At 42.6% G+C, this 24383-nt stretch overlaps 1 protein-coding gene across 4 annotated transcripts in view; it reads right to left on the bottom strand.

The window, feature by feature from the left end:
- The window catches only part of ITSN2 (intersectin 2), a 1355209-nt gene that overhangs the window by 1101348 nt on the left and 229478 nt on the right, over positions 1-24383 (bottom strand). For all 4 annotated transcript variants that reach the window (XM_086926255.1, XM_086926257.1, XM_086926256.1 and 1 more), the window contains one exon: positions 14561-14653. In XM_086926255.1, coding sequence (XP_086782381.1) covers positions 14561-14653 — 93 coding nt within the window. The remainder of the gene's footprint in view (positions 1-14560; positions 14654-24383) is intronic.

Here is a 24383-nt window from a genome sequence, read left to right as displayed (position 1 = left end):
GTAAGGAGAGCAATTTCTTACATGACCTGTGTCATTTGGGGTTAAAAACATAATACAAAATACAAAACCCCCTCCCAAGCATTATGACTGCATGCAGCTCCATGTCTACCTCCTCGTACAGTTCTCAAAAATGCTCCTTAAGGAAAGCAAGTTCAATCATAAGGGCAGGCATGCAACAATTTACAGAACATCTAGAAATTCCACTACTCCGGTTATGTCGCTAGATGCTTGCAGCTCCTCACCACCTCCCCCCCACCTCCCCACCAATATTATGAGTCCCGCCTAAGTAAGGCAGTTAACGTCCAGAAAGAGACCTTTAAGATCTTGTCTGAGCTGAGCAAAAAATCCGAAAGCTCTCAGTCTCCCATAAACTGCAATGCCTTTCAGAGATACTTCTTGGAAAAAGTGAGAACCATCATCCAAGAAATAAAAAGTGGCATGGCAAATGGGCTAGCTATGCCCAAAGCGCCTCATAAACCGGTTGACTGCACTATCGCACTGTTCCCAGAGATCGATACACTGAGTCTGGAGCAGTTGATGGGCAGAATCAAATCCGGATCTCCAGCAGACCCGTGTCCACCCAGGGTCTTTCAGGTAGCCCGCCCCTTATTGGAGGAATGTATCATCCCCCTCCTTAATAGATCCTTGGAGACAGGGTATATACCAGCTGAACTTAAGGAAGCACGTGTAAGACCCCTATTGAAGAAACCAGGCGCAGATCCCGCAGTGCTAAAGAACTACAGGCCTATCTCTCAGTTGCCATTCCTCTCAAAAATACTGGAACAGCATGTACTAAAATCCTTGTCCAGGTACCTCGAGTCTCACCATCTACTTCATGAACGACAGGCAGGGTTCCGAGCCCATCACAGCACCGAGCTGGTGATGCTCTCGGTGCTGGATGAATTGAGAGGTTTGGCTGACGGTAAGAAACCGAGCGCCCTGATTTTGCTAGATCTTTCAGCGGCGTTCGATACCGTCAGCCATGCCCTGCTTCCGGAGAGAGTGCGTGAGTTCGGGATTAAAGGACTGGCCCTCAGATGGTTGCAATCCTTCCTCCTGGGAAGGACCCAAAGGATACAACTTGGGGACGAAATCTCCGAGGTGGGGACTCTAGAATGTGGGGTGCCTAAGGGCTCGGCCCCTTTCCCCACTTCTATTTAATCTCTCCCTGCAACCTCTGATTGCTTCCTTGGCGTGCATGGGCTGTACAGTATTTAACTATGCGGACGACACGCAGCTGCTGCTGAGTGTCGATAACACAAGCACCGCACAACTCCAAGCCCAGAACATCTTGAGGTACACTGTTCAATGGATGACGGAAAATCTTTTGAAAATTAACCCAGATAAGACCGAGGTATTGGTGATTCCATCTGCCACCTCACCATGGTGTGACCTCTATTGGCCTGCGGAGTTAGGCCTGGCTCCAAAACCTAGCCTGAATGTAAAGAGCCTGGGGATCAAACTGGACTGCGATCTATCAATGGTCAGTCAGATCTCTTCTGTGGTGGGAAGCTGTACCAACATCATCAGACAGCTACGGAAGCTAGCCCCCGTTCTCTCTCAATCCATGATGCGCTCAATCGTAGCAGCCACTGTGATCTCGAGGATAGATTACGGGAATGCCCTCTATCTCGGCCTGCCGAAAACCCTGACAAATAGGCTGCAGGTCGTCATGAACGATGCTGCACGTCTCATCTTCAGGCTCCCAAGACGAACTAAAGCTTCTCCCTTGCTACAGAGCCTGCACTGGCTCCCTATCAAGGAGTGAGTGGAATTCAAGAATCTGTGTACAGCTCATAAGGCAATCTACGGTCTGGCACCCGCCTACATTAAAGATCGCTTGGTGATGTACAGTCCATTGAGAACTCTTAGATCTTCAGATTCTCAGCTATTGGTCTGTCCCCGGTACAAACTTGTAACCAAGGGAGGGAGAGCCTTCTCTGTGTTAGTTCCTCAGTTATGGAACACACTACCTGAGACGCTGCGCAGGGAAGGGAATCTCCTACGGTTTAGAAGGGTGCTAAAAACACTGCTGTTCAGAAGATCCATGAGTGCTCTATAGCCTAGTGGATGTCTTCTTCTGTGACTGCTAAGTTATTGTCTTTACCATCGATTTCCGAGGGCCAAGAGACCTGCAGGTGATTGGGCGCGATACAAATCAAAAATAACAATAACAACAGCTAACCCACTCCTTGTGCATGCCTCTCAAGGCAGCATTAACTTACAAGTGCAATCTGAAGTGAGTCCCGGCAACAAGCAGGGAGCTCTTTTTTACCTATACTCTTTATACCAAAGATCATTTGGCTAGTACTATCTTAGACAGAAAAAGTGATTAGAAATCAACTATTAGGTAGAACGACAGTTTAAATCCTAAAGCAATCAACTCCTGAACAATGATAAATTCACTTATTATAGTTGCTATAGAGTCAACTGAATTCTGTAGTTGAGGGTAGTGCACACTTAACAGTAATAGCCATCCCACACATTATTATGTTTTGTTGTTGACCATGCTCAATGTAGTGCATTGGGGGTAAAATGACTTTATTTTATGGTAGTATTTGATACATCTGGATATTAAATTTGGTAGGGTTGTGGATCTATTATATCACATTTTTCTTTCTCGGTCTTTCTCTTGCTCCTTGCAATAAGAACTAGGTTAGGAACAATGCTGATATATTCAGGAAAATACTAGAGCTACTGATAAGATATAGATTTAAAGCCTTTTTATGAATCGCTGCATTATCTTATTTGATAGCAATCAGGTCGAAAAAGAAGAACCAGCTAAAAATAATTATGTGCCTAGTGACCACAGTACAGAACAAAATGACTTTTCAATTTAATGAAAGATGGAAAAGAAAAACACCTGGAAGCTCACAAAATTGCCTTAGAGGTGATACATTTGTCAACAAAACTGCTATGAGAAGAAAAACAGCACATTAATCGTTGATAATTTAAAGGCTGAATAGTCTCCCAACTCCCTCCCAACCACTATCATGGAAGACGAGTACCTTCACTCGTCGTGACAAAACTTATCTGGCATGCTGTCAACTGCACTTGGGCTCTGAACTGCTTTGGACTGGGGTGATACAGTTCCAAGAAAGGGAGCCTTACTGTATTCAATGCCTGACAAGACAGGAATTGTGGCAACGTAACTGTCCAATAGCAAAAGGAAAAACTACCAGAGAGGATGCAGGAAGATCAGAAATGAAGCTGCCTTTGAAAAAGACCTCCAGAGGAGAAGATATCGAGCGACCTAAGGAAAGGTGACTTGTTGGCAGACTTCTTTATAAGGAAAACGACTTTCACAACATCCATGGATAGACTGCACAAAAATGTGATCATTTTCAATTCAAGATTAATGCTATGGAATTGCACTCAAATTCATATCATCAAGTATTCTCATGACTAAAGAGGCACTGCAGAAAGCGGAGCAAGATCGTTTGCTATGGAGGACTTTCACACTCAACAACGGGATGTCAACAGCAAACCTGTTGAATTTCAGCAGAGTGCTCCAGTGTTATTAATTCAGCTGGAGGACAGGCTTGGAGGCCTGGAAAACGAAGAGGCATTTAATGTGAAATTGACAGGTTCGCTTGCTGTTTGCAGGCCTGGGATGTTAATTAAACAGGTGGAGGCTTTCCTTTCCTCAAATGTGAATCCTAATGACGAAGACTGTGTACAGCATCCTGAATGTAAATGATGAGCACAGAGAGTGATGATATGGACTTTGGCACCCAGTTTGACTGCTTTACACGAGGAATCCCTGAGCAAGGAGATTGTGAGACTGGTAACCAAAATGTTTGCGGGTGTTTCCAGAAGTGAGCGTGCCTACAGCAAGGAGGAGACAGTTACAAAAATCCTGAAATGCTTGAGCCCGTCCTGTTGTCAGTGAAGCAACAGGTAATGCTTGTTCAGAAAACCGTGTAGCTTACACAGGACGAAACAGAAGTCTTTTAAGCGTCTCTGAACCAAACTTATTCAAGAAATCTTCTCTTTCCACATTGCTGTCATACCCTTCAGTGATATAGTTTTGGAAACTGGTGTCACATTTTATGTCTACGTTTTCACCCTTCTGCTTCCCAATGGGGGTCAGAGACTACTAAAGTGTTGTATGAATATGTTTATGTTTCCAAGCACTCATTCCCTTTTACTGTCATTTTCTTAGATATAACAACAATTATGTATGTTCTACACAATAACTGCAAAGCGGTTCCCTCAGTCACCGTATGCACAATTTAGGGCTATGATGTCATTTCATAGTATCTTATGTCCTAGATTGGTGTCTCTTGTTAAGCTAATAACAACATTTGGAAATAAGACATTTACTCTCCATCACGTTTTAATTCTCTTTCAGGCCATTATGTGCTTCTTTAAAAAAGTATTTTCATGCACAATCTGTCAATTGAATTCTACTTCTCCCTTAGCAAGGTAGACTACCTAAATTAGCAATGAATTTGGCAGAAGTGGGATTAGTGATCCCATACTTTGAAATATATAACCGAACGAAATCACCCAACCCCTCCAGATAATTGTTAATATAAATAATCATGTTGTTATACACAACAGTCAATATGAAGACTCTGGATTTCTCATAAAGTTGTATTACCCCACTTTTTAAAATACACACAATTCAAGGTCTTGCTTTGGATATGTCAAATTTGGCATTCAAAACAACATATCGGGGCTTCCATGTTTGAAATAGGTTTTTACTACTTAGCCATAATAACCCTTGCCTGTTGGATAAGGGACGGGGGTTATTGTAAGACTTTGGTAGCTTTATTATGGAACAGAGAGTGGTTGATAAATGGATAACACACTTATGGATATCGTTGCAGACAACATCAAAGGTATTATATTTTTAAGTGACTCACAGAGGATTTAGTACTTGGCCCGATTATTCTACGAAGCTGTCAGTTAAAATCAGGATAAAGTTCAAAGTATCATAGTATAAAGTATTCAATCAAAACAACAAGATTTATATATCTAGATATTCTGCAGAGGTAGCACGAAACTGAGTCAGTACCAGATCTCAAACTGAAGAATGGAGACAACACAGTACCGTAGCAAACAATATTCCATTCTGCTACACATAACTGACCACATCCCAATACATAAACTGTACCTTCAGGTCGAAACTTGAGGCACGCAATTAAATGTTCCTACGAGTTTTAAAACTTGTTTTTAGAAGTGCCCTATTCTAACATTCTAGTAGTATAGTTGAGGCCAGAAGAGGCAAATTGCCAGCATTGAGAAAATACTCGTGATCTGTCAGTCAAAGTGACTGCAGGAAGGACTACTGTAAAGTATTATATGAGGTGCATCTATTCCAGCAACGACACCAAATCAGTTGCTAGATCTGGAAGCAAATTAGAGCTTATCCACAGCAATTCAGCTTCAACCTTTCAATCATAAAACGTAAGCGGATTTAACATCAGTCAATAAAATGACTGCTTTTGTAATCACAAAAAATATATTGCGTGGAATCTACATTTAGAACTTTTACAAAAGATATAAAAATAGAGTAAGAGTTAGCAATAAAAGAAAGTGACTAACAAAGATAAAACACCACTGTTCCCAACCTCGAGTACAGAGACATAACACTAACTTTTTGCCTTAATGATCCCTGTCGTCCTCACACGTGCCGAGGTGTCGCTACCCGGAGGCGGATTTGGCACACGTGATGTGGCCCTGCCCTAGTCTTGAGGATTATTGGAGGTCGATTTTTAGGGAGCTGTCCCGGATGGTGGAGGTTGACATTGCGCCATCGCCTCTATTAGCATTATTATCATATGATCATGATCTCCCTAAATCCAAACGCTGCTTTGTTGCCATAGTGCTTCTTCTCCCTAAGCGTTAAATCGCTATCAAGTGGGCCTGCTTGTGACCCCCTACTCTCGCTGCATGGCTTCATAGTATGACATGTTGTAATACCACCAGAGGCACATATGCGCAACTGCAACCGCCAGCTTCTAGGCCTGTGGACACCTGGCAACCTCTCCAAATGTATCTCTTGGCAGCACAGGGTAGTAGTGACCCTCCCACTCAGGAACCGGCTAACTCTCCTGGGCCTGCACATTTGTAAAGGTATAAGTGTTTTGTGCTGTGCCCCCTTGTCTCAGGACTAATGCATTTAACAACAAGTCCTTCTGTAGAGAAGACCCACGTATGAACCATATCTGGTACTGTAGGAGTCTTTTTTCAATATCTGTTTATGATACACTGCTGTGTAGGATGTTATCACATGGTTTTCACTGTATTGCTACACTGTAATGCTATGAACATTATGTTTGGTTTTTTTTTTGTTCATTAAATTGTGAAAATCAATAAAAAGATAAAAAACATTTTGCCTTAATCTTGTTCTCACTTAAACATGAAACCTTTCACAAACTACGAGAAAAGCCATAAAGTGTAATCTTAGCCGAGATCAACATGTTGGGCTAAATACACCAAACAAATGTTGCTGGTTCTGCCACATGAATGAAAGTGAAAGGTGTTGTTTGATGCTACAGGAGAACTCCACTATTCCTTGACCAAGATAAAATCAAATTCAGCCCACATAATCTGATGAGGATTTCCAATCTTGCCCTATCATGTCTTAATTCAGAAAGTCATTGAAATATGTGGTGGAATTCATGGTATTGCAATCACCGCAAAGGACAGCTCAATGGGTATCTACTGGTCTGGCTTGAATACAGTACAGTACAAAGAAACCTAAACTGAAGGTGACTGCAGACTCCATTTGCCTACTTTATTTAGGGTGAGCATGTTGGCACTCCCAAAGTACTCATATGCAACTGACACACTTGACCGTGAGGTTTTCATTTTCAATATCCTCCTAGAGCTCCAGGCTCCTAGAGTCCCAGGAAAAAGTGATGAACTGGTTTTACAGTCTATCAAAGTGACTGTAGATGATGGGTATTCATTTCTGTCCTAGCACTATCTACTGCAGAGTTTGCCAAAAGACAGTTGTGCCCGCTACATTTTTTTAGCCTCTACATAAAACCCTTGGGAATGATATGGACTCCATAAGATTGAACACTCAATTCCATCTTAGTCTGTCATTAGCAGAAGATGTGAATATGACTAGGGCTACAGTTGAATATATGGTTGCCCACTAATTCAAATACAACCATGAGCACTCTGTTGTACTATTTGCCTTCACAGTCCGTTCTCAGCCAAATTATGAGTGGTCCTCAAATGTTGTGCTCAACTGGATGTCACCGGAATTAAGCCCTATGAAAAACTTTGAACTCCAACTAGAAGTGATAGGGGATTTGCGTTTGTCTGGGCTTCAACGTAAAATGCGTGTTGTTTGATAAATGAAAACTAAAAACGAAGTTATTTAAAATAAAGAGAGTACTATCAAAACATCAGAAACATCAGTTCCCGCTGAGGATAGATGCAGTTATTCAAGCCATTACTCTCACTCAGATGGAAAGTTCTCTTTAGCCCCTTTAAAGGCTTTACTTTGTGCTACTACCCATCTGCTGATGGAAGCTTGAAAGTTTATTCACACCATCTCTATGCTATACTCTCACCTGTACCTCACCACCGAAGTCAGACCACCATTTTCTACAGAAAAGCTCACCTGGGGCAGGAGCAATACCTACAAGGTAAAGTGATAATCTGATGGACTAAAATGACAAGCTGCAGTTTAGCTTCACAGTTTTTGTCAGGGGTTACTGCATTCAGGGCCACTGATTTATCCATCTAGATCACAAAAGCACTCTTTGGGTAAAGCAGGTGCTGACCTGTAACCTCTAAAATAATAGATACACAATTCTCCTTAGGAAGTGATATGTGGCACTATTTCATCTGAGGGAGAGAGAAGAAACAAGCACACATTATGGTAAAATGAAGCATCTATTTAAATTAAATATGAGACAAAAACAACCCACTATTCTGGCCCCTGAAGAGGTGGTTGGTGAACAGGTATAAATTCTTATCTTCAGAACCAACATTTCGGCTTTTTCTAACACAGTTAAGCATATTTTATCTAATGCACAGACATATGAACAATATTTATGTGGTATAACCACTTCTCTCATAGAATCTTGTACCAAATTGAACTGATGACCTTTTTCAAAACCGATAGTAAGGTGAACATTTTGGAACCCATTAAAACAAATATCGTTTAACAAACTCATCTGATTTGACCAAGAGGTTCCTAGCCTTTGGATACAGGATAGATCAAAGGAAAAAAGTAATACGTTTCATAAATCCATTTCAAAAAGGGGACTGATGCCGCAAGGAGCACACAAATTAAACACATTTTTACTGGAGAGTGATCAGAAAATAGCCGCACAGCCAGAGAAATGGATAACTAGCGCACGCAAGACCTTGGCTTACCAGCTGCAGAATAGCAAGCCTTTGTTTTTTATTCTTAAGAAAAAATAACTTACTTAATATTACGTACTAGGAAGATTTTTCACTTTTGATACTTGTAGAAGAGATTAATGCATAAAGACTCCCCTAATACTCAAGTCTTAACTGTTCTTAGGCAAAGAAATGGTTCATTTGACACACGCAAGCCACGCATAACAACATAATACCCCATGAAGCACGAACCCTGCACATTCTCTAGGAACACCATATACTACAGAACAATGTAATAGGTTCCTATTGGATGTTATCTCACACCATGCTGAGTTCGCTGGTCCCTCTTTATGGGGGTCAGGGCTCATACGGATCTAATGCAAGATCCCCTTGTTGGGAGTGCCAGAACATTACCCAACGGAGGATCCAACTGCAAAACTGAATATCCATGGTGCGAACCTGACATGTGCAATGCAGGGAAACAATGACCATTGCAAACCAGAACTGGTGTGGGGGGTGATGGCCGGAGGTAGAAGGTGATAAGATAATGGAGTTGTTGTCTTGAGACAATGCCCAGAGGGGAGGTAAATGGCCAGGGAGGCTATGGGTAATAAGGATAAGGTATGAAGGCAGCTTGTCCGCAAACTTCCCCCCCCTCCCCCCCCCCCCCCCCCCCATTGCATGTACACGGCAAGGTCACATTTCACCAGTACATGAGCCAAGTCCAGAAATTCTATGGCATATTTATTATTCAACCAACACCATTGCCCCCCAGAATTACCCAATAACGGGGGCGGGAGTGGACCACACCATATGGTAGCAGTCTGCTCTTAGTTCGGGCATCGAGAGCATCTGGATGCTGCAGTTGGAAACATGCGGTGGATGCGCACGGGTGTAAGATAGGTCTGGTGGAAATAATTAAACTAAGTGGACTTAAGTCAGGGGTTTCTGGACATGTCTTAATTGTTCTCGTTAGCCACAAGGCATATACTTTTAAAATGCAAAAAGCAGTTGTGTGTCAGAATATTCACTTCCCATGATTATTTAGAACTCTGTTTGCAAAAGAAAAAGGTTGCAACCAAATTGTGCATTTGTAGGACATGGGGTAAGGAAATTCTACCTGAAAGCAAATCTTTGTCCCACTACACATAGAGCTTTTACGAAGTTTAAATCTGGCTTATTGCCAATAGGCGAAAATGTCCAGATCAACAGGGAAGGGTTCTAAGTCTCTCCAGGGTGTCAAAACTACAATTCTTATGTGCAGCACATGATTCGTGTACTCTTTTGTCCAGGCCTACTCCATTTGCAAGAACAATATTCTGTAAATTGTGAATCGAAAAGTATAAGGAAGCACTATGCATATTGTTAAATCCTCCTTTCATAAATATTTGCTATTGTTTACAGACTTTAAAAAAAATCTTTTCGTGATTTATAAAGAAAATAAATCTCACCACTTTATATCTGGATTTTAAATATAAATAATTAATATGATTAGGTAACTACATTTTAAAAATTATTTTAAAAGTTTTCTACTTTTGATGAAATGTAAGGGAAATTTATGATGTAGTGTTTTTGCGGCATCACTAGGATACTGAATACATACAATAAATGCTCAGTTCCTTAGGGAGAGTAAAGGAGCATAAACATGAAAGACCGCTTGAGTGGAACATGCTCTCTTTTATGGGCTTAAAGCAATCACAAAATAAGAAAATATAGCCACTCTGCTTATAGTAGTAGTAGTAAAATACTTTATTCGGTAACCAAGTGCTATCAAATTGTACATACAAAAACAACAGGTGATGGACCGAATGTGGATCAATGTCACACATTCAACCCAGTCAAAAGATCTGGGTCCAAATCCATCGTTTTTTTGCACTCCACACCACCCCGGGTTAGACAATGGCGATATGCAAATCAGCTCTGACCCTGTGCCCCATGGGAACAGTCCAGTCCGAACTACAAAAGCCATGTCCTTCCCAGAACGGAATCAAGCATCCGAGGACCGGACCGGTTTCGAGGTAACACCTCTCATCAGCCCGGCTAGCTTGACTCCAGTGGTGTGGAGTGCCTGGGACCCACGTCTGGGCATCCCCAGTACACTTAGAGCGGTAATTGCAAAAACAACAGGTGATGGACCGAATGTGGATCAATGTCACACATTCAACCCAGTCAAAAGATCTGGGTCCAAATCCATCGTTTTTTTGCACTCCACACCACCCCGGGTTAGACAATGGCGATATGCAAATCAGCTCTGACCCTGTGCCCCATGGGAACAGTCCAGTCCGAACTACAAAAGCCATGTCCTTCCCAGAACGGAATCAAGCATCCGAGGACCGGACCGGTTTCGAGGTAACACCTCTCATCAGCCCGGCTAGCTTGACTCCAGTGGTGTGGAGTGCCTGGGACCCACGTCTGGGCATCCCCAGTACACTTAGAGCGGTAATTGCAAAAACAACAGGTGATGGACCGAATGTGGATCAATGTCACACATTCAACCCAGTCAAAAGATCTGGGTCCAAATCCATCGTTTTTTTGCACTCCACACCACCCCGGGTTAGACAATGGCGATATGCAAATCAGCTCTGACCCTGTGCCCCATGGGAACAGTCCAGTCCGAACTACAAAAGCCATGTCCTTCCCAGAACGGAATCAAGCATCCGAGGACCGGACCGGTTTCGAGGTAACACCTCTCATCAGCCCGGCTAGCTTGACTCCAGTGGTGTGGAGTGCCTGGGACCCACGTCTGGGCATCCCCAGTACACTTAGAGCGGTAATTGCAAAAACAACAGGTGATGGACCGAATGTGGATCAATGTCACACATTCAACCCAGTCAAAAGATCTGGGTCCAAATCCATCGTTTTTTTGCACTCCACACCACCCCGGGTTAGACAATGGCGATATGCAAATCAGCTCTGACCCTGTGCCCCATGGGAACAGTCCAGTCCGAACTACAAAAGCCATGTCCTTCCCAGAACGGAATCAAGCATCCGAGGACCGGACCGGTTTCGAGGTAACACCTCTCATCAGCCCGGCTAGCTTGACTCCAAATTGTACATAGACACGGTAACACAATAAATACATCAGGCTTATAGTAAAAGAAACCGGTGTCATTGAGAAATCATTCCTGCAATTGTTACTTGCGTACAGAACAAAGTGCCAAAGTCGAACTGGGGCTATGTACAAAGCAAGGAATGGACCTAATAGAAAGCCCATCTTCTTGCATAATTTTTTTAATAATATAAACGTTGTTAAAATTAGGTAGTAGGTAAAAAATATTTTAGTCACAGTCTGTAATCTACTGCGTTTGTTCTAGACCACCTGTAAAAATGTGCTTGTAGCAATAACAATTGCAGGGGTAGTATGACTTTAAAATTCTGAAAGCCACTGAATATCTGGTCTCCTCCAGGTTATGACAGAGGACTAATCCATTTCCGGCGCGGGCCTAGATAACCGAGATTGAAGAATAGAATGAGTGTCTCATCCTCGTTTTCCAAGCCACACGCCGGACAGACACTAAAAACGGAGTCCTTGTTTCCTTTATTAGTGAAGGACCTCAGAGGTAAGTGCCAAATCGATAACAAATATAGAGACTTTGCTAGGGGGGAGGAAACAAAATCTAAAAATTCCTCAAAACGGGGGAATGGCTCAATATTAAAAAATCCATTTGTCAATGTGCCAGCTGATATAGCCACCTTGGATATGAATCAGCTCAGATCAGCTGATCAGCTTTGCACATTTTTTCCGCATTGGCCCATAGCTTTGCAGATCCAGTTTGCTTAGCCAGTCAGAAACAAATTTAACCCAGGGTACTGATTTGGCACCTCTAGCGGAAAGCAAGTCAACAAGGCAGTCTCTGAACTCCCTTAGCTCAGGTGTAACCCATAAACAAACCCAGTAAACAAGTGGTCTAAGAGCGGCCAGAACTGCAATTCTTTTTATTCCTAAATCAAAAAATAAGGAGATTAACTATTAGGAACAGAAACCAGCCGTCTAAGAATTTTGTTTTTTGCAACAGTGAGTGCAGAGACATCAGTACAACTCAAAGTCTCAGCTCCATAAAGACCGGTCCCTGGCGCCTCTGCTTATAATTCCTCTGAAGCACAGGGAGAGACTTTGTGGAGAGAATGCAAGAAGGTAGGAAAACAGGCTCTTCTATGGTGTAGACAGGGTAGGGAAGGCTTTGGCAGAACATCAGCAGAATCTACATAAATTACTCAGAATTCTTATAACAATCCAAAACACTTATTTTTCAGTCTCATTAGAAATAAAATATATTTTTTAATAGTATTAAGGACAGATTCTCAACTTTTGTTGCCTAAATATTTTTGTGTAAGAACAAGCTGCAAAAATCTCCCCTAATATTGCAGTCATGTTAATGTTCCTTATTATCCGTGATATGTATCATATGAATAATGAACAGAAAAGTAAGTTCAAGTGTCAGAATGCTCAGTTCCAGTTCCAAAAGTTGTCAAAAGCATAAAAAATTGTTAAAGTTCTGAGTTATATGGAAAGCGAAATCCTTCTGAGAATGGGGTGTTCTTTACTGTAAATTGAAAATCAAGAAAAAACGCAATGGCACCTACAAAAACAACAACAAAACATGTCCAAATTAAAAAGAAACCAGACAATCTGACAGCAGGAATGATGAGGGAGCCTCAGTAAAATACCGATAGAGCTCATTTAGAAAAGTGTCAAAAGCTGGTTAATATTGGACATGTGGTATTTTTAAAGAAAACCTTTTTGTATTTTTATGCAATGCTTTCTGTACATACCAAAGAATTGTTTTCTTTAAAAATAACTTATCATGCATAAAATAAAGAATTTACAAACTTACTTTAAGATCACATTGTGAGTAAAAATTTTCTTTTAATGCAAAATGTGCTGCTTTTATAGGGCTGGGCCTCCTTTTCAAGTTGGCTTCTACGTTAACAAAATAGTCACTGCCAGATAGTGAAAACAATGCACCACAAACACTGCAATATCAGCACTTTCTAGGAAGGAGAATGATACATCAAACAGCCAACGGCATGAGGGAAGCCATACATTGATCCAAGATGCGACTGACAATGTCTCAAAGAAATGGGCTGATCCACAAGTTAAAAGACTGAAGAGGGCTTAATCCAATGGAGAATTTCGCTATGTTGGAAAGAGTCGGTGTTGCACTATCCAGACGGAACTAAAGAGAAATTGCAGTTCTGCTTTCTTCTTCTCTGTAAATAAGAAAAGCATCACCTTTGGCTTAAGGTGCTGCACCAGCCACAATGCTTCCACTGCCAATCAGTCTCTATCTCAACTGGGTGCGAAGTGCAAAATCTTGCACAATTTGCAATTTGCATTTGCGTCCATTAGGAGCTGGACGCAAAAACTGCTAGCACCTGGAGAAAATTACTCATATAGAACTGCATACCAAAAGTGCATAAAGTGGTACACAAAAACATTTTTGTACATTGCTCCACCTTTTTTAGTACACAAGTTATGAGATGGTGCAGAAACACAACTGATACCTGGCACCAGGATAATACCAGCTCACCTTGGAATGAAATCCAAAGGGCTCTCTACATATGAAGTGTTCGGTTGATACCAATAGCCACGAAAAACACTGCCATGCAAAGTCTGATAGACCCCACCAAATTCACACAATAACAGTTTCAAAGTGATTTTTAAACTGGCGAATGGCAACAAATGCAATTGTTGGCTGGTGAGATAATGCTTGTAGATACTGTGCATATTTTTTTTAAAGCAGTTTGAAGTCCACCTTTTAAATAAAGGTATTGAAAACTAATGCCTCTACACAATGTTCAGAAGAGATTGTTCATACCAAGTCAATGTAACACAATAGCAAAAAGGTAGCATAAACCACCACAGAAACAGATTAAAAGAATAGGTAAAACATTCTGTATTGTACTGCATTGTGTAAGACAATGGAGGACCTCATGAAGCACCTATTTTCACAAAATGACATAGATTAACGTTTTGGCGGCCAACCTGAAATATTTCAGGAACACTATCACCAAGATTAATTTGTGTTTTCAAAATGAAATTGTGTGGCGATCAGCACCAGATGTCTGTTAAACAAGTGCTCACCACAAGGCCTTCTAAACCAAGAAATAAATTTCCCTACTGCATGTAAATGCAAAGGTAAGGTCTGTGCACATATCATATTTATTACACATTAAGTCTATATGATTAAACCACACACTGGAAAATGGTATGAAACTGTTCTTGAAAGTGCAAATAGTGTACCTGTGATGTATCCTCCAACAGGTTTGAGGCTGTCAAACTGCTTGTCATGCTTGGCCCGTTCTTCCGTGGTAATGGTCCACATGTTCGGACCACCTGAAAAAAGTATAGACATTAAGGATTGCTGAATTCACATTTTATAAACATACAAAAGTAATCTCATGAAAATAAGGAGTTTGGATGTTCCACATATTACTGGTTCACAAATTTCAAGTCACATGCACTATATTTTCTTGTCCCATAATTATAGTTTTATTTATTTCACATTTCTATTAAGTGCTGCTCCACTGCGGAGGGTGGGGACGACAGCGAAGTAGACTTTAGAAGAAAAAGTTTTATTTATTTCACATTTTTATTAAGTGCTGCTCCACTGCAGCGGGAGGGAGGATGACCGCGAAGTAGGCTTTATAAGAACTTGGGGTTGAAGGACAACCTGCTCTGATGAATTATCATGAAACACAGAAATTAGATGAAAGAAAAAAATGTCATAGACTATTTACCACCAGTCACTGCATAAGTCAATGCGAGATGGAATTCAGAAAATTTATGTTAAGAGCCATTTCTAGGCCAGAATTGCGAAAAGATGAACAAAAGGAGGGAATGAGGAGAGGTGCTTGGTAACATGTGGAAAGACAGACAAAACAATCCAACAGACTTTCAAATGTCAAATCCAATTTTATCTCAAAGGGGGTGCATTGTAATAAAAAAGGCACTCAATGATCAAACGCATAATACGGGATTGACAATATTAATTTTTACAGCTATGACTTGAAAAGCACCATGAAAACACAAAACAGCAAGATAAGTCAATGGTTGCAAATCAACGGGTCTGGTGTGCAGTTTAGGACAGGCTGAGGTTGAAAGTCACATTCATATACTAGGAGTACAGAGGGATTTACAGGACCAGGTCGCCCTCCACTCAAGCAATCAAAAAGACAACGTGACCTAGTCCACAAGGCAATCGTTTAATGTATATCTGTGGGTATGCGTGGATATGTCTAAAGATCCTTCCACTGCACCTTTAAGTTTAACAATAGGTGTATTGCTCCAGATACTTGCCAGTAAGAAATAAAAGTAGCCAATCTCTGATACATCTAACTTTAGACAACACAGGACATACATTCACAAGAGAGACGACACTTGAAAAAATGTGTGAGTCGCTAGAAGACACCTCACGGGCGCACCACCATTGGGGCCCCTGGTTGGTACTCACCAGGGTGGCCCTGTTCTCATCATTGGTGTCAACTAGCTTAACGGAAACGTGACCGACTCCCAAAAGGAAAAAACAGTGAATGGTGCAGTGAACACAAACTTATATGTGACAAGGACTGACAACGTTCAACATATGAGGTTGAAAGTCAGACTGAAGTCAGCGAGAATCCTGCAAAGTAAGTTACGTTGAGTCAAGGTGCCAGATGAAGCATTCTGTTTTAACATCAAAAGCTCCACGAAGGACAAATGTGAAACTGTACCCATCAACATCGTTTAGCCACTGAAGTAGTTTTTCCGCCTTTTCCTGGTTTTACTCGAAGTGTTAATTCACTTTTACTGAGCTCAAAATCCTCCAGTGGGGCAAGGTTGAACACTGTAGTCATGCAGTGCTCCATAGCACTGGATACCTTCACCATGAGGTTAATATGAAACATTTTACTTTATGGCAAAAAGCCCAGAGTTGAACATTGACACCTTGCATGCCAAGGTTGAGTCTTTCCTGAGCCGTCTCAGCCCCTTGTCCCATTGGGAGTTCCAAAACAGACCAAGTCCCAGCATTCTGCAGATGGTGGAAAATGTCATACAGGGAAAACTCAAAGGGACCAGATGTTATGGTAAGACAGGAGGCTAGCATTATGCATAACCTTTTAACAACCACTTCTGAGCAGCCTCTTAAAACCTTCCAAGAACAACATGAAGTCACAATCAGAACTCCAAACACCATATAACCCTTCAACATTCCAGGCTCATCCTCTTTTGTTTGCTGCTTCTGAGCAGATAAGTATACTGATAACGTGTTACCGTTTTAACAGTGTTTTAGCTTAAAGTTGTTTTAATTTGAATGAGAAAAATAATTATATCATTTTGTTTGTGACTGTTGTAAAGCATGGCATTTATGTGTTAGTTTAGTTAAAACCCAATTTACAGGGGTTATGCACGTTTGTTTATGTTGTGGAAGAAGTGAATTCATGTAATGAGCAGGTTCGAGTTAGATAGAATATGGGATATTTTAAGGTAACATTTTGGTAATGTAATTATTATATAAACGATTAGTTCTTTAAAAAAAAATGCTGTTACGCGGCCAGAATACTTTGAATCCTGCTTGCGGCGTCAGTTCTGCTGCGCGGTGTTGAGCACATCTCGTCAAGTGTTTGAGTAGCGTGACAGCCATTGGACTGCTTGAAGCGGGCTCAGTTTCTCGAAGGAACGAGTCTCCGGCGCGTAGCAGTCGAGAGGAAATTAAGCTCATCATTCGAGCTTGTGACGAAGCACGTTGCAGGCACAGAGGTTGACTAGCAACGCGCAGTTGAAGCGGCAGACGGTGACAGTTGAATACTGGCCAATGCCGAAAACGGATAAAGAAATGAAAGATTATATTTATGAGAGATCACATAGCAGCAAGTAATATGTAAAAAATAAATACATAACAAAGATGGGTCAAAGTGGAGATTTGAGACAGGAAAGTCAGGAGGAGGTAATAAAGAGATTCATTGAGAAAGAATTAGGAGATAGAGTTCAGGAGACAGTGGAAAAAATGACGAAGAAGATTAAATGGAGGTTAGATCAGGTAGAGGAAGAGGAATACAGGACCTTGTCAGAGGAAGAGGGGGTTCAGATTAGGAGACCTGGAGGAAAATGTTTGACGAAAACCAAACATAGTTAGAAAAATGCTGTTAGAGGCGATGAATTAAAAACTTAAGCTGGAGCTTCAGTTTCATGTGTCCCAAGTGGCACAAAAGATAGGCAGGTAAACGCTGCAAGAGAGAAGGGCGAGCTGCCCACCTGGTTGGATCAAGCACAGACTGATGTGGATGAATATGTTTTGGATTTAGGTTACAATATGGACGAGGATGAGTTCTCTGATTTAAATAACTCCAATATATCTGAATTTAGAGATATTAAAGACCCATTGGGTGGAAATGTATTTAACCCAATGCAAATACGTCATCCCAGAAGCTCTGAATGGTGGCCTTTGGGTCACGTGGCAGAGTATATTAAACATTGGGTAAGATGCCCTTTAGAAAGAGCTGACAGGAATCTCATGCGGGTAGAGTGTTCACGGCCAGTTAATGATGTGAAAGAAACTATGACACCAAACTTGGATCCTGACCTCATTACTTATCTCTTTAAGTTGCGGCGTGATCCGAGGAAAGGACTAGAAAGATCATTAAAACAATGTGAAGATAAGTTGCAACTTGGGGCCGGTGGCCAGAATCTTTGATATGGTTGAGGAATCATATGAGAATGGAACTGATCTAGATATTAATTTGTTGCGAGGCTGGAGCCAAAGGGCAATTTGTTTTATTGGGAACGCGAATGCGGGTTTAATTGCAGAGGAGAAAGGCAGTGGTATTTAGAATTAGCCCAAAATTTGGAGATTTTGAGAAAAAAGAATCTAGTGAAGAGTCAAAAGGTCTATTGTTTGGCGAAGGACTAGTGAAGTCACTAGGTAAATATGTGCAGACTTTCACTGCATTAGACAAGGCACAATGAAGATGTTTGGAGACTGGAATTTATGTGGCAGGGCCGGAAGATGGGGCCAATCTATCGGCCGTCATAATGTCAGGGGCCAATATTATCAGGGAGACTATTCCCAAGGAAGAGGAGTATTCAGGGGTAATGGAACAGCATACTCTGGGAGTTTCTACCCACAACGGGGTTGAGCAGAAAGGAGCAGAGGAGGACGAGGAAGGACAGGGTCCCAAACAGGGTCTCAAGCAGGACAGCAAGGTGAGTATGAAGAATGTAACTAGTTCTATGCAGAAAAATACAAGAGGAAGGCTAGGGTGTTTTGTAAAAGAGTGGGAGAGATTAACAAGAGATATGTGGGTGATAGAAACAGTCAAAGGGTATATTATAGAAATTGGTATGGAACCCGTTCAGAGAAAAGAACTAAGGGAGATAATATTCCAAGAAAAACAAAGAAGGTTTAAGAACAAGAAATAGACGAGATGAAATGGAAAGAGGCTATAATAAAGGTATCCGAAGATCAGAAAGGGTTTGTGAGCACCCCGATTGTAGTGGAGAAGAGATAAGGGATGGAAAAGCAGTAATAAATCTAAGAGAGTTAAATTATTTTGTGATATACAAACACTTCAAGATGGAAGGAATCCATCTTTTAAGAGCCATTTTAGTGGCGGGAGACTGGCTGGCAAAGATACATTCGAAAGATGCTTATTTGTCAACACCACTGGCAGAGGAGAGCCAGAGTTATCTTCAATTCAGATGGAGAGGTCAGCTGTATCAGTTCACATGTCTCCCATTTGGTCTATTGTCTGCACCCTGGTGTTTTTCAAAGGTTTTGAGACCAGTGGTAGGTTATCTAAGAGGGAGAGGGGTACGATTAATAGTTTACCTGGACGACATTTTGTTGATGGATCGGGATATTAGGAGGTTGGAAAAGAATGTGAGGGGGTACAAGATCTTTTGAGAAAGCTAGGATTTGTTGGAGAAGTCAAAATTTAAAGCAGAACAGAGGATTGAGTTTTTGGGGTTTATAGTGGACACAGTGAAAAGGAAATTAAAGTTGCTGGAGGAAAAGATTTCTTTGATAAAGAGGGAAGTGAAGTAATTTCTGAGGAAAGAAGTCATGAGTTTGTGACGGTTAGCGAGAGTAATCAGACTTTTGTTGTCAGCAATTCAGGCAGTGTTTCAGAGTCCATTACACTACACAGACTTACAGAGGGTGAAGAATCTTGTTCTGAATAAGGGCCTTTGGTATGGAGACAGAGTGAAGTTAGATGCAGAAGCGAAAGAGGAATTGGTGTGGTGGCTGGAAAATTTAGAGGCATGGAATGATCGTACAATTTTTGGAACATTTCCGGATTTTGTGTTGGAAACGTATGCACATAATTTGCTTGGAGTTAAAAGCAGGAGAGTTGGAAGTTCGGAATTTCAGTTATCAAATAAAGGGAGTTCGGAATTGCTGAACATGGACAATATGACTGCAGTAACATAAAAACAAGCTAGGAGGGAGCAGATCGAAGAAGTTGCCGGAGTTGGCAAAGGATTTCTGGAAGGTTTGCATGGAATTAAAGGTAAATGTGAAAGCACAGTTTTTGCCAGGGAAGGAGAATTTGGTAACAGACTGGACTTCAAGGTACTTTCAGCAACTGGAAGCAAGACCAGAGGGTCTTTCAGATGATAGAGAAGAGGTTGGGTCCATTGGAGATAGATTTATTTGCGTCTCGGTTGGCCAGTCAGTTGGGAGTGTATGTGAGTTGGAGATCGGATCCGGATGAGATAGCAGTGGATGCTTTCACTCTGAATTGGAGGGGATTGAAAGGGTATGCATTCCCTCCATTTTCTATCATTCAGAGAGTATTAATGCAGGTGAGGAGACAAAAACGGAGGTTAGTTCTGGTGACTCTGTTTTGTATAACTCAGGCTTGATACCCATCAGTGATGGAATTGGCCAAAGAGGATCCTCATTTACTGTTAGCGGAGAAGGGTCTTCTAGGAAACGTACACAGGATAGAACATCCTCTTGTAGAGTCATGGGTGCACAACCTTCTAGTTTGGAGCATTTCAGGAGATCTGAAAGATTTGCTAGCTTATCAGGCGGGGCTTCAGAATAATTATATGAGTCTTGGGCAAGAGGAACAACGAAAAGATATGCAAGTGCTTGGAAGGTTTGGTTATGCTGGTGCTTGGAAAGGGGTTTGGATCCCGTTGAGTTAGATGAGGTTATGATTGCAAATTTCTTAGCTGATTTGCTCAGGAGAGGTTTGAGTTATATGACTATCAACTGCTATCGGTTAGCTGCTGGTCATTCCCTGGTTGAGGGGGTGTCAGTAGGGAAAGGACAGTTGGTTTGCAGGATTATGAAGGGTATTCGTTTGAAGAAACCTCCAGGTGCAAGGTATAATACTTTGAGGGACGTTAGTTTGCTTTTGAAATTGCTTTAGAGTTGGCTACAAATATTTGACAGTAAAACAATTGTCTTGGACGTTGGCTACGTTATTGTGTTTGATCTTCTTCAGGAGAGTCTCAGATGTTTAAGCTTTAGATGTTTCAGGTAGATTTTATCATCCAGAGGGTGTGTTTTTTTTAAATTGGGAGAGGGACAAAAACTATGACTGAAATCATTTTTTACCCAAGATTTGAAGAACATCCAAAGTTGTGTGTGGAGAAGTGTATTAGGGAATATGAAGTGAGAGTGAGTGAATCTAGGTGTGCTTGTACAGACCAGTTGTTAATTTCCTATGTGAAACCTCATAGAGCACTGTCTACAGCAACGATTGCAAGAAGGGTGACAGGAACTATGCGTGAGGCTGGTGTGAATTTACGGTGATTTACAGCACATTTAATTCGTGGAGCAATGGCCTCAAAAGTGTATGGTGCTGTAGGTATTTTTTTTTTTTTTTAATTTTTGAAAACCTCTATTCGAGAAAATGGATGCATACAAATACGGACCTACAACCCGGAGGCCGGCCACGGAGCAAAACTGGAAAGCACCATTGTCAATTAAAAGCACAGAGTGGTTTAAAGATATTACCCGGCGCTGCAAGTCAGTATTATCAACTAACTAGAACCACTCAACACAGGATTAGAGGAGGTTAATTTTTATATTTAAAGAAAAAGGGATCGGTCGTATAGATAGCAACTTGGAGTACATGGCGGGAATAATACAACTGTTTCCTTACAGTACAACAGAAGAGCAGTAGTCAGAAAGGTCCATAGCGTGCAAAACATAGGTCCGTTTGTAGTTCTTCAATGGTCGTGTCCACGCCCAACCACATGTACCCAGAGATTAACTGAACAGCAATTCCGCAGCAATAAAACCCATCAGGGAAGCAAATAGGCTGCAATCACTATACATCCCAACCCCAAAAATAAGAAAACGAGAAAACCCAAGAAGAAAGAAGTAGGGGGACTCCACGTTATTGTACCCGCACCTCAATGATAATGGCGAGCAATAATACAAATAGCGAACGTGCTTGGGGGCGGAGCGACAAATCAGGAGAAACCGTGCCAAGAGTATCATACGTCGTAAAATACATATTCCTCCCCTCACTGTAACTCACCCCACGGGGTTACAAACAGTCGTGGAGACCCAAGGAAGGGATACAAAAAAGCCATAGAAACAAAGAACCACCTAATAGACCCTACTCCACCCATCCCACCCTGCACCCCTGCAGAAGGCTACGGCCTACCCCCGCCCAGCAGCAGGCCTGTCGCCCTAATGGTGAACCCGAAATATAGAAAAGAGAATATAGAGAAATGGAAAAGAAGGGAGAAAGAAGAAAGAGCCTGGGGAGAGGAACCAGAAGCAAATGGTACGGCCCCCGCCCACTTACGCTATGAGCAATACCCAAAACGAAACTGGCAAGTGTTCGGCCACACGTAAATACGAAGGAATCAAAAAAGTATCACAATGTAAGGCAGTCCGTAACTCCGTATACCAATCAGTAGTCCTCCAAAATGAACTGGGTTCATCCTAGTCCCTTCTTGGCCATCGTAGCTAAGTACGTTGATCCAGTGGGCACAGGACATGACAATGAAGAAAGGCCATGGAAAAATTGCTGGAGTATCAACGGAAACAGCCAATGGGACCCCCCTCACGCGGGCAATGCAGATACTGTTCACAACAGCCGTACATACCAATGTCAATGGACTCCAGCGGTTCCACCCGTTCATGGGTAGGACCATCGCCACCCCAGCCAGGAAGCGGGGAACAATCAACGACTGCACAGGACCCATCCGCATCCTTAAGCGCTGGCCCGGGAGGAATGGCGGCCATTACTTCTCCCCGCACGCAGGAATCCCGGACCAAGGTCGACCTCCAGGACCTCAAAGCTTGCAGGACGTCGCCCAGCGTGGGTTCGAGCTCACCAGTATAGGCCCATGAGGAGTGCAAGGGCAAGAACTCGGCGTCCTGGGACCATACACAGAAGATGGCGGCAGCCGCCATTTTGCAGCAATTACGCCGTCTCTCCAGATTCGTCCCACAGCACTGAAATAATGATTACAGGTGAGGGGGACCCGCTGGTGACACCGCTCCACCAAAGTCCTTCTTCGCCACCAAGTGAAGGAAACCGGTACGGCCGGACGGCAACAACGGGGGGAGCCACCAGACACGGCGTCCCCACTCCACGACTTGCCGCACACCACCTCTGGAGCACCGGACAAGTGTCCCAGGCGCGTTCATGTGCCTCCGGGCTCTTCGCACATCGGCAGCTTCCGGCCGGCCCCAGACCCGAGGCCGCCGCCGACACCGTCTCGCCGGCAACTCGCTGAGGGCGAGGCCCCGGTCTCAGCCCCGGGAAGGCCGCACTGTCCGGGAGGGCCCTGCTGTGGATCCACCGAACACCGGACCCACCGGGATGGAAGGTAAGTTACTGCAAAGCACTGCATACAAGTTGTTGTCCGTTTTGGGCAGGATAGTCGACAGGATAATAGATTTCAGGCAGGTAGGGCGGCGGAGCCGAGCTAACGTGCGGCCATCTCGTTGTCGAGCTTGGCTCCTCCCCCCTGCTGTAGGTATTTTAAGTGAGATTTGGAAGGCGGCAGATTGGTCAAATGATAGACTGTTTCGGAATTTTTATTTCGACCAGTAGAGCATGTTTCAGAAGGAGTTTCGAAGAACTTTAACTCCTGTCTTGCTATAAAATGTGGATTCGTAGAGATATGCTGTATACAGAATCGTGATTTTATTAAAGAAAAGGAGGCTAGCATTATCCCTCACTCCCACATGTTAAATTAGAGGAAGGATTAACATACTTTCTAAATGTTTTAATTCATTATAGATGGATTGTGATTGTTTAAAAGGTTTAGCGTTGGATGTAAAGTGTTTTTCTGATAATGTTATTTTTATTTAGATGGGCAGTGAATTTAAAAGAAGGAAAACTAGAGTAGAAGGAAAAAAAAGAAGATGTCAAAGAGGAAACAAAAGAGGATGAGCCTGGAATGTTGGAAGATTATATGGTGTTTGAAGCTGATTAATTGTGACTTTATGTTGTTCTTGGAAGCTCTTAAGATGCTGCTCAGAAGTTGTTAAAAAAGGATATGCATAATGCTAGCCTCTTGTCTTTAATAAAATCACGATTCTCTATACAGCATACCTCTGAGAAACGACATTTCCCTCCAACAAGGGCTTCAGTAAAGGCAATGTGTAGTCCACTGGAAATATTCAACAACGTGGACAGTCATGCGTGTTCCAACTACGCAAGCATGCCGCTTTCAGGGCTGGGGAGTTCAGGGTCATTTTGAGGACTGGGGGATCGGAATCATTTTCAGGGCTGGCGGGGTCGTTTTCAGGGCTGAGGGTCAGGTTGTTTTCGGGGCTGGCGGGGCGCGGGTAGTTTTCTGGGTTGGGAGGGTTGGATGTAGTTTACACAGCTGGGGAGAGGGGTTTGAGGGTTGTTTTGGTGTCTGGGGGGTCGGGGTAGTTTTCAAGGCTGGGGATGGGGGTCGTGGTAGTTTTCAGGGCTAGGGAGGGAGGGGCCGTGAGTAGTTTTAGGGGCTGGGGGGGTCAGGGTAGTGGCTGGGGGGGTCGGGTAGTTTTTGGAGCTGGGGGGCTCGGTAGTTTTCAGAGCTGTGAAGGAGGGTCGTTTTCAGGGCTGAGGAAGGGGGGCCGAGGTAGTTTTCAGGGCTGGGGAGGGGAGGTCAGGGG

The sequence above is a fragment of the Lissotriton vulgaris genome, chromosome 6 (assembly GCF_964263255.1).
Source record: "Lissotriton vulgaris chromosome 6, aLisVul1.2, whole genome shotgun sequence".
Classification (NCBI taxonomy): Eukaryota; Metazoa; Chordata; class Amphibia; order Caudata; family Salamandridae; genus Lissotriton; species Lissotriton vulgaris.
Note: the sequence above shows the minus strand (reverse complement) of the source record. Positions and strands in the feature narration are given on the sequence as shown.